Consider the following 11319-nt stretch of genomic DNA (forward strand, 5'->3'; position numbering starts at 1 on the left):
GAGGCATTATGTGACAGGATATTTGAATTAAAGTTTATTGTGCACGCTCATAGTTGAGTCTTGTGTGCTTTTGTGTTCTCTGAGAAATTTGTGAATACTCCTGTGTAAGATGTTCAATAGTTCGTCATCTATTCATGAATATGTTTGTTGCTGCCTGATGCTGTGTGTGAAATTGCACTGAGAATGCTCAGGGTTAAATATTTCAATACAAATTGCTAGTTATCTTTCAGTTTACTAGTACCTGGCAGTAGGGACAGGCATGATGTGGATGTTGGCAGGGGGGTAGCACAAAGTTGTGGGCCTTTGCTATCTTTCCCTTTGCTTTCTCTCATTCTTTTCTTTTTTGGAACGCAGGTTTCTTGTTTTTGGGAAAAATGTGTGAGTTAGTGCTCCTGCAGCATAAGCGGTCAGTCACTCAGCTCTAGCTGCCTTTAGTGCAGGGCGGACTAAAACATTCTATGGCTTTTAGGGGTGAGAGGGGCCTTAGAGAGCTTCCACTATTTTTTTATACAAACTTCAGTCTTTTAACCGATTTATTCAGCCAATTTTAAGTTAGTAATGGCACTAATTACTCAGAAATAAATGCCAGGCTGATTGGCATGGCGGTGCAGTGGTTAGCATTTAGCACGGTTACATGCGCACAATAATCAGATAACTGGAAATAATCAGGTAATGGTAATAATCCGATTTGACGCGTTTACGTGCACTTCAATAATCTGATAATCAGAAAAACCTGGTTTACATGATTCAGTCCTTCAGTTGGATTTCTCCCCAAGTACAGGACATAAAACTCAAACTTCCTGTTACAGTAGGTACTAAAGTATGCAAGTCATATATTTGCAAAATAAAGCACTCATCATGCTGACAGCTTATATTCTTACGGTACTGTTTGTTTTTATCATTAACAAATACATGTGAGAGCATTCTAATGTGTAGGTTATCAGTGTGGAGCCAATTTTACATACTTTGGGTAGATTCGGAGTAAATGTACTGCAAAGTGCAATATACAAGTGTATGTATATAAACTTGTCACACAAAGTGCACAACATATATAAGTAAGATAAAATAAAAGTGACAATTTAAACACTGAGAATATAAAAATATATTGTTTTATGTAAAATCTTTATCTGAAAGGTAACAAAAGCTGTCAGATTAACGTAGTGGAGTAGAAAGTACAATATTTCCCTCTAAAATGAAGTGGAGTGGGAGTATAAAATAGCAAAACCCGAAAGAAACCAGATTAAAGGGTATACATGCACCAAATAATCTGACTACTGGGGAAAAAGCTAGATGTGTTTATCGGATTATGCTGTTTACATGACCACTTGAATAATCAGGTATCTCCAGAAATTAGATAATGATCGGTTTATTAGTGTGCATGTAAACGCGCTCATTGTTGACTCTAGCGAGAGGGTTCCTGGTTTAAATCCCAGGGTGGGGGAGCTTTTCTGTTTGGAGTTTGCATGTTCTCCCCGTGTTAGCCTTGGTTTTCTGCAGGTTCTCCGGCGGCTTCCTCCCACAGTCCAAAGACATGCAAGTTAGGTTAATTGGTGACTCTTAATTGGCCATACGTGTCTGTCTCTATGTGTCATAGACCCTGCAACCCCTATCAGGATAAGTGGTTGTGGAAAATGAAGGAATAAATGAATAATTTCAGGCTTTTCTGACGCCTTTGTCCTACTACGACACCCCTGGATGTCAGTATGCGTTTGATGTATGCATTAATCAGGTTGTTTAGTAGATAATGTTCAACGTCCTCAGTCAGACATAGCTCAATCTAACATTACAGGCAGAATGGCAAATATATTAAATGAATGTGCAGTGAAAGCTACGTGACGACGTTAAACTTGCAGAGCATAACTGATCCTTACAGTCTGCGCTGCACAGAAAGGTAGGCTAACCCTAACTCTTACCCATATCCTCGCTTAGGTGCTCATTTCAGACCCTGTTCTTACATCAGATTTTTGTTTTTGCAAGTTCTCTATAATGATTTAATGCAGGTGCTCAAATCTCCATCCCCTCTTGGCAGGTGAACCACAGAGTTAGAGTACAGTAGAGTAGAGTAGAGTCAGCCCTCAGCGTCTTACTGCAGCTCCTGCAGAAATGGGAGGTTCATTCAGGATACAGATTATCATCTCTCTGCCGTATACACCTGCCTGCCTGGCTGTGTGACATGAACTTTGGTTACCCTGGTTTAACTCATGTATTACTTTCTCTTCCCGGATTTAACACACCCATAAAGGTGGAGTCTCTGGTTCCAAACCAATACAGAAATTCAGCCAATATATCTGGTGCTCACACACAGCCCTGGTGCTGTAAAGGGGAAGCACACAAAGAGGGTCAGACTGAGCCACACAAAGTATTAATTCATGCTTGTGCAGAGGAAAGGTCATGGATGTATTCAGAGAGAGAGGCAGTGGGAGCGAGAGGGAGCATCTGAAGGAGCACTGACAGGACGGGTGTATTTGTTTGGGTGCATTCAAATATCAACAGTCTGTCTCCAGAATCTCAGAATCTAACACCATATTAAGAAAGACACCGGCCATAACCATGCAGCTAATGGTATAAAAGGTGGACTGAGTGTTGTCTGAGTCATGTCTTCTTCATGTGCCCCTGTGGTGTTTCCTCTAAAATCAAAGTTTCTACATTCACACAGGAGCTAATGAAACATGACATGCTGTGTAAATACCCCTGACAGAAGCTGTTTCTGTCTCCTGAGTGTCCTCTGTCCCCCTGCTCCTGTGAAAAACACTCAGACCTAGTTCTGTTACCGTTCTGGAAAAGCCAAGAAAGACGCTCTTTAGTGTAATTCGATCAGCAGCAGAGAGGCTTAATGGACCAAGTGGGCGTCCTGTACGTGAAAGGTGATGAGTTTGAAATGGTGTTTGGGGATTGGATCGGACAGAACAGGAAACGCAGCTCACACAGTAAAAGGTCCCTCGACATGTTTGGAGATAATTAAAATGGTTTTATTTGGTCAAAACTTTGGCCCAATGAAAATATATTCGCTGGATCTGAACTGGAGAAATGAGAGAAGACAAAAAACAACTTGTTTTGATTTGATTCTTTTAGCTCAGCTTCTGTGTCCTCACTTCCTGTTCTTGGTCCTACCTGACAGGTGAGAGGCTGAGCGAGCGCGGGAGCGAGTGAGAGCAGGATCGAGTGAGGCCATGGAGCACCAGAGACAGAGAGCTCTCTCCACATCAGGAGAATCGCTGTACGCCGTGCTGGGAGTCGACAAGAACGCCACGACAGAGGACATTAAGAAATGCTACAGGTACGTGTTTGTTTACACACAAGAATTCTCTACAATAGCCTCAAACTCCATTTTTAATATTGATGTTTTATGTGTGAACCACTAGAGGGCGTCAGAGGCCTGTCACCAACTCTTAATGGGTCAAACTGATCCTGAAATAAATAAAAGTTGATTTAAAGCAGCTGCTTGTTGATATTTAAATGATTGTGATAACATTCCCTTCACTCTGATGATGATTTGTTACTACATTTAAAGGGGGAGTTTTTAACAGATTTTAAAGATGTAAAATGTGAATTTCATTATCCCTCTTTGCTTTAAAAGAAAGTTCCTGCACACTATGATAAATTTGTTAGTGTGCCTGTGACAGTTTTGTTTCTGACTCATTTTTGCCAGAAACCTCTCGGGCCATACTCCTATTCATTGCCAGACAACTGTCATTTCTAATTCAGCTTCTAAAGAAAGTTTTTGCTAATATTAGGGTATTAAATTCTTATTTTGAAACTGTTAATTTTTTATTAACTCTTCATTTTTAATTTAATTTTTTTTGTATGCATGTATTTATTTTTCAATTCATATTGGTCTGAATTTATGGAGAGTGTAAAATGACACAAGAACCAATAAATAAGTAAATATAGAATAAATAAATAAATGTACACAAGTACAGAAATAAATGTAGTTGTAAAAAAAAATGTAGAAATAAATTTAAGATATTAATTTACTTATGGCCTGTTTATTTATTGTTTTATGCATGATTTATATGCTTGTTTTATGACAACATTTTGGTCTTAATTTATAGAGGACCAAAAAATCACAGTATCAACAAACAAATAAACAAATAAATAAATAAAAGAATAATAAATGCTGTAATAAATACGTAGACAAAAAAATAAAGGCATAAATAGAGAAAGAAATGCAAATGTTTAACATACAGACACAAAAATACGTAAGAAAAAAATAAATGTAGTTGCATAAAAATTATATTTATTTATGTGCTGTTTAATTATAAAATGTTACTTATTTATTTTTTATGAAAAGTATTTATCTCTGTCATTATTCTGCATTTGTTTATTCCTGTATTTGATAATACATTATTTATATTTTTTATTGGTACTTAAGTCATTTTTTCATCCTTCATATGATTGAACTGTCTTCATATGCATTACTGTAAGTTGCAACTACAGTCTATACTGTATATAGACTGTAAATAATAATATGATCAATGAGTGCCAAATTCCATTTAGCTGCTTCAGTTTGACGCTGTCATGGCTTCCTGGAACACTTCAGTAGAACAAAGCCATCATTGTTTTCTTCCGATTATGACTTGTCCAAATGTCTGATGTAATGACGGCCCAGTGGGAAAAACTTAATCGAAACACCATCATAGGGTGTCATTAAAGTGCCATATTAAACATCCTCCATTCTCCCTCTGTCTTTTTACAGGAAACTGGCGTTGAAGTTTCACCCAGACAAGAACCCAGACAACCCGGACGCAGCCGAAAAATTCAAGGAAATCAACAATGCCCACTCGATCCTCAGCGACGCCACCAAGAAGAACATCTACGACAAATACGGCTCGCTGGGGCTGTACGTTGCAGAGCAGTTCGGAGAGGAGAACGTCAACACCTACTTTGTTCTGTCCAGCTGGTGGGCGAAGGTAGGATGAAGGACAACACGTGCACGCATTATGTCTTTTTTTATGACTGACATATAAAGCCCAGTTCAGACCAAAGAGTCACGACAGGATGAGTTGAAACAGACATCTACTGTCCATGGCTGTTCTGCAACATTCTAAAAACCTGGACCTAAACTAGAAACACAAGATAAAGGCGTCATGTGTCTCCAGTGTCTTAGAGACTAAGTCCAGTCCAACAGAACCAGTTGTTGGTTGTGGACAATGTTCACGTCATTTAACTTTAGTATTTACATGAGCCAAACTAAAAGCTTATGGTAACGTTAAACGTGGTTGATTTTGTCGGAACATCAAGACGAGAAAGTGACTGAGTTTTATGACCACCTTACATCAAATGATTGAGATCAAAGGAGTGTACCAATTCAGATAAAACTCTATTGACTTTATTCTGACATTGGTGACACTTGCCTTTATCAGTTGGTCGGGGGTTTAATACGCCTCTCTCTCTCTCTCTCTCTTTGTCCCGTCTTCGTCCCACAGGCCTTGTTCGTCTTCTGCTGCCTGGCCACAGGCTGTTACTGCTGCTGTTGCCTGTGTTGCTGCTGTAACTGTTGCTGCGGGAAATGTAAACCTCGGCCGCCCATGGACCAGGAGCCTGAGTTCTACGTGTCCCCTGAGGACCTGGAGGCCCAGATGACCGCTGAGGAGAGAGGTGAGGGCATTCATTCATTCATTCATTCAAACTTGACAGAAACAAAATAATATTCACCAAAACTGTCTTGTTAGTCCTGTAGTTGGTTAGTCCATTGTTCCAACAATCACCAACTCAGGTTTAGTTAAAATAAACCCTAAATTCACAGAGTTAGATGCAGACATTTTCCCTGTGGTCTCTGTCCTCTGATACTGGGGACACAACACAGACCGGGTGTTTCTGTTTGGTCCTGATCCATTTATCTCCACTTCTCACCATCAGCTCAGCTGCCTGTTGCACCACACTGACCTCTTGAGGCGCAGGATGTGCACTACATGAAAAATATCCTCAGTGCAGCCTCTCCAGTATGAGGTTAATAGAAAGATGAGCGTCTCTATATTTGAAAAATAAACCCTTGAGATTCTTAAAGTACTCTGGTATATTGTAATACGGTGATACTGCCCAAGCTTAATCCTCATGCTTAATGTCTCATTAGTTGTTGCAGCATTTTTGGGGTCGATACCATTTTGTTACAGAGATTTGGTGTTAAATTTAAGCATTTTTTACCACTTGTAAAATGATGTAAGGGGCCACAAATCCCTCCAAAATCCCACATTAAGACACCAGTGATTTGGTGTCGAAGACTTTTGGACATTTCTGTTAGAATTGCATTTTGCAGTGATTGAATGGTGAACACTTCGGTTCTGGAAACTGCTGAGAAACCCATAAAAGCCATCCATCCTTTGAATGCCCAAAGTCTCTGGTTTGTGGATGTAAGTTTAATGAGGCTGTGATTATCCCAGAGGTCACTAAAGGCAATTTTAAGTTATTTAAAGAATAGTCTCACTGCAATGAAATGGTTACTATGGGGACTGACATCATCACACTTGAATAAAATTGAGCTTATTAAATCCAAAAGAGTCTCAGCTTTTGAATCATTTTTAGGTTTTAGTTTAGGGACCCCAGTATGCAGAAATATTCAAATGCATTAGGCATAAATTGCACATCTGTCCTGCATGAGAAAAACAGCCATGCCAGTTTTGTCCTCGCCAACATTTAGCCTGACTTGAGGTGTTATTCAGCTTCCTTCCCGACAAGCTAAGATTCCTCAGGTCCTCTAGTTTCATATGATACCACCATCTTCACTCTAGCTTTGGTGCTAATGTGAGGTATGTGTATGTGGTTATGCCTGGTTTGATGATAGCACTCTGTGTCTTTGTCAGTAAGTCGAACTTGTAAACATGATGTTTATTCTTGGAGGACTGTTGCTTCATTTGGGAGCAGCAGTATAAGTTGTTTGTGAGGTGATGTAGAAACACTTAGAGGGAACACAAGCAGTGTGAGGATGGAATTACACACCCATGGCTTTTTGTTGTTGTTGTTGTTGTTGGTCTTTTATACTGTGTTTTGGTTTGCTCTAATGTGTGTGTGTGTGTGTGTGTGTGTGTGTGTGTGTCCTCCCCAGATGGCGGTGATCCCATCGTGATGCAGCCGTCCTCAGCCACAGAAACTACCCAGCTCACCTCTGATGCCCACCAAAGCTACAGGACCGACGCATATTAGACGCACACATATACAGCTCACACCTCACAGTTAACTACAGCGACAGTATCAACCAATCATGCACACACACACACACACACACACACACCAGCAAATATCGCATCCCATCACTCAGCTCAGCCCAAACCTTTACTTTTAATCCAGACTGATTTTTAATCATTGTGAAGTGAGGAGAGAAGGAGGAAGAATAAAGGAGGAAAAATGAACACCAGAAATATTCTTTCAACAGTGGTTCGACAGAATTCAGACAAGACATGAGTTATCCTCTGTTTGATTATGTGTTTACCACAGGAATATTTACCTTCAGAGTGAGAGACAAGTTTATAGTTGTGCTCATATTGGAAGACATCAAATGTGCTTGATACCAATTGTCAGTCAGAAGCACAGACGGGGAACTCTTTCAAAGCGACACGTGTCCATTACAAGATGGTTTTACCTGGAGGTTTGCACAAACAGTGATGTTGTTTTGTTTGTTTATCATTTTAAAAATCATGAAAAAGAAACAGCATAATAATCATCGAACTTGAGCACAAAGAAAGCGATAACAGAGAAAACTATTAATGGTCCTTAAGATATGCAATGACTTTTACCAGTAATATTTTCCTTGAAAAAGAAATAGCATCACTGTTGACTGTGTGTCTACGCAGGAAGTATGACATCTCTTGTTTCCCTCACAGTGTGTGGGCGTTGTTTTTATTTTATTGTTTCATGTGCTTTACTAAAGTGATTGTGTATCGAGCTCTGCATGTTGCCAAAATGTGGGTGACCGACACACAATACTGCCCCTGAACGCATCCTGTGCAGACACACACGGAGGACTGGTGTTGCTGATGGGCTGCTCATGCTACTCCTCGTGCATTGACAGCTGTTGGGAGAAGTTTATGCAGAAGGCTTTGTGCCAGACGGGGATTTAATGGTTAAGGTTTGGAAGGAAATCGCAGTTTGGGAGGAGACACAGTGTAAGGCTCCTAATATGATTCTTTTTTGATTATTACTTCCATCTAGTGCTCGACTCTGTGCGCACCAGCATGTTCCTGAGAAAACTGCTATGGAAATGTTGAAGAGGGAGCTTAACTTTGTGATAGCTGCAAAAGTCAATTTAAACTTTCCACATACATCTGCGTACTTTAACTTTTGCCATCTTCATCATGTCTATTACAGTCCCTGCTGACTGTCAGATGCAGCTTAAAGGTTATGATGCATGATGTACGTGCAGACCGTACTCACAACATACAAACATGCAGATAGGAATAAACAGAACCACTTCCATAACTGTTTCAGACTCTATACGGCCCTTGAGGTTTAATAAGGATCTGCAGCTTTCCATCATTCAACTCGGACATTTATTAAGAGGAAAGTTATCTAAGGCGTGCCAGAAAAGAGCTTTGTGCAACATCATTGCAAACAAGGAAATTAATACCTTAAATATTTGATCCTTGTTGTCCAGAACTTTAAAAAAAATTCTGCAGCAAAACGTGTAGATAAGAAACAAGCTGCCTCCTTTTAGCTCTCTGGGAAACACTCGCCGCTTCTCTCTCAGTCTGACGCTGGCTGGAAGTAGGTCAGTGATCCTGTCTGTATGCTCACCGAGGAGTTGATCGGACTGGGTGTTGGCTGTCTGTGTTTATTTGTCCTCAATACCCTCGTGAACATCACCACAGGAGCCCCTCTGAGTGTAGAGAGGACAGCTCGTGCTCACACAGCAGCTGCCTCACTGGTATCGACTGACCCTCAGCGTTGAAACTTAAATCGTAAAGGTTTTATGCCTCTCCACTCTGAAGTAATTTTACGTTTTTTAAGATTTGTTGTGGCAGAAGGAAAGTCAAGGAAGTCAAAAGGTCAAATTACCATCCCAGGAAGGTTCTTAAAGATTTGAAATAATGGATTTGCAGCCACCCCCAACATGTCAGCTTTCTCTGTCATCATACAAAGTTTCAGTCTGACAAACGTCTTCCTCGAGGAAACACTGGAGACTTGACTGAACAGATATCTAGTAATATACACCAACCAGTAGACATATCATCCTGCTGCATAATAACTGGGTCTGATATGTTTCTTTACTCCATCACAGAACATCCCGCATTCTCTAGAAAGTCTGAAAAAGTCTTCTGGTGATAATCTACTTTTATTATGTCTTGAGAAAGTCCTCGCATTGCTTCAGTTCCTCCGTCACAGCAGTGATTCGTCGCATCACTTATTTCAGCGTCACTCCACTCTAGATGTACCATAGTCTTCCTCCTCCTCCTCCTCTCTTCCTTCACGTCTTCCTTCTTTTATGTTTAACCCTCGACCTGTTTTCTCCTCCACATCTGAAGGATCAGGCTCCGTGTTTCACACTGAAAACTGTGTGTGTGCTGTGGGAGCCATTGCAGAGTCCAGTGTTATTAGTCGAGACATTACAAGCACATTACCGTACAATAGTGACCTCTTGGTGTCATCGGGAAGAACAGACGTAAACACTGATCCAGCCCCTTTTCTTTTTTTTTTTCTTTGTTTCTAGTTTCCATTTTGTTTTGTGAGAAAGTAAAAATGCTGTACATGTCGTGTAAAGTGTATGTTTAGATTTAACGTCACTGTTTTCTTTGAGTTTGGTCAGAAATTTGAACACTATTTTTTTTCTTCTGTTTGTCTCTGTAGAGTTGCTTTTCATTGTTTTTCTTATTTATGTTGTTAATGAAGGGAGGATATCGATATCCAAAGTCTTATTTGTATGTGTTGCAGCAGTTTTGTAGATGATACGGTCCTCATAGAAACTGAAGAGCAGTTTACATCAATCACACTGATTAGTTAGGGTGTAATATTCCATAACATTTTTTTGTAGTTCTTCTTTGTCTGTCACACACGAGTAGCACTCAAGCTCTGCTTTAGTAGAAAATACAGGAACGTTGTGGTTGTTTGTGTCAACAGTTTGATTTTTGTTTAAAAAAAACATTGAACCAAGCAGGCTAATTTATTCACTATATTTTCTTTGATTCCTCAATCACACACTTTGTTCATTATGTATTTATACATATCATGAGAAAGTGCAATATGAACTCTGTAAGACTCTTCCGTGTCCTCCACTTCCAAACTTTGCAAATTTCAGAGGCTGTTTCAGAGAATCTGCAGGTGCATAAAAGATTTAAAAAGTAAACACATTTTACCAGTACAACAGTGATTATTCTGATTTTTATCTATGGTTTTAGTGTTTAAGTTCGTCTTCCAGGTTTTAAGTTGGACTTCTGGTCCAGTTAAGTATTAAAAAGATGTGAGGGCCTTTTTTATGAAACCTGCAGATGCTCCTTTTTAATCAGATTTCTCTTCACTTGATTAGTTTTGTGCTTCACTGTATGTGACCACTGACACACTGTTAAACCCAAAAAATTTTTTGCAAGTTCTCCTCTATTGACCAAACGAGCAGCAGTGTCTGAGTGAATGCAGCATGAAGTCTGAAATACACAAACATGGAGTCAAGAAAGTTCCACTGTTAGATCTAAAACAATGACATGAATATCATGAACCGATCTAAGTGTGAGTATAGCGACCAGATGACGATATCTAAGCATTATTTTATTTATTTTATTTTTCTTATGTTTTTAATAATTGATTAACGATTAGCTATTCTATCGAGGGGATGTATAGAATTTTTAGATGTGAACCATTTTGACAATGAAGTGACAAAATGGCAGACCTGCTGTATATACACGCAGTGGCACAGTACATAGAGGTGTAGAGGTTTTCTGTTTTTAGCATGGACTGATAATGTTTGCGTCTGTCAGGCAGACGTGTGGGTAAATGAAGTATCTGATGTACTGTTGTAAAATAAATGTTTCTGTTGCTTCAGAGCTTCTGTTCTCGCTGTGAGTTCTTTGATTTAAAAGTGGAAAGGAGAGATGAGGAGCGGGTGACAGAGGTCTGGCAAACTCATCTCTTTTTTGTTTTTGTAAACTCTTGCTCAAGTGGCATCAGTTGAAGCAAGTTACAGGACTTTGCGTAACTCCCCTTTGAACAACAAAACAAACTTGTCATGTGCCAAGACCTTCAGACTCTGATGTGTAAATTGCCCATAGTTAGTCACAGACTCAATCCAAACATTCAATGAGCTTTTAAATATTTCCTCCTTATGAAGTAGGGTGGTATAATAACCATGAAAAACTCTTCTCCATGTTGGCTTTATTTAGTTGAATGTCGTCAGCATAG

The 11319-nt window shown here is 39.6% G+C and overlaps 1 protein-coding gene across 2 annotated transcripts in view; it reads left to right on the forward strand.

The window, feature by feature from the left end:
• Window positions 1–10964, forward strand: part of dnajc5ab (DnaJ (Hsp40) homolog, subfamily C, member 5ab) — a 37668-nt gene extending 26704 nt beyond the window's left edge. For both annotated transcript variants that reach the window (XM_033629094.2, XM_033629093.2), the window contains 4 exons: window positions 3119–3277; window positions 4697–4910; window positions 5427–5598; window positions 7043–10964. In XM_033629094.2, coding sequence (XP_033484985.1) covers window positions 3171–3277; window positions 4697–4910; window positions 5427–5598; window positions 7043–7140 — 591 coding nt within the window. In that variant the 5' untranslated portion in view covers window positions 3119–3170 and the 3' untranslated portion in view covers window positions 7141–10964. The remainder of the gene's footprint in view (window positions 1–3118; window positions 3278–4696; window positions 4911–5426; window positions 5599–7042) is intronic.
• The last annotated feature ends 355 nt before the right edge of the window (window positions 10965–11319 follow it).

The sequence above is a fragment of the Epinephelus lanceolatus genome, chromosome 8 (genome assembly GCF_041903045.1).
Source record: "Epinephelus lanceolatus isolate andai-2023 chromosome 8, ASM4190304v1, whole genome shotgun sequence".
In the NCBI taxonomy this organism is placed as follows: domain Eukaryota; kingdom Metazoa; phylum Chordata; class Actinopteri; order Perciformes; family Serranidae; genus Epinephelus; species Epinephelus lanceolatus.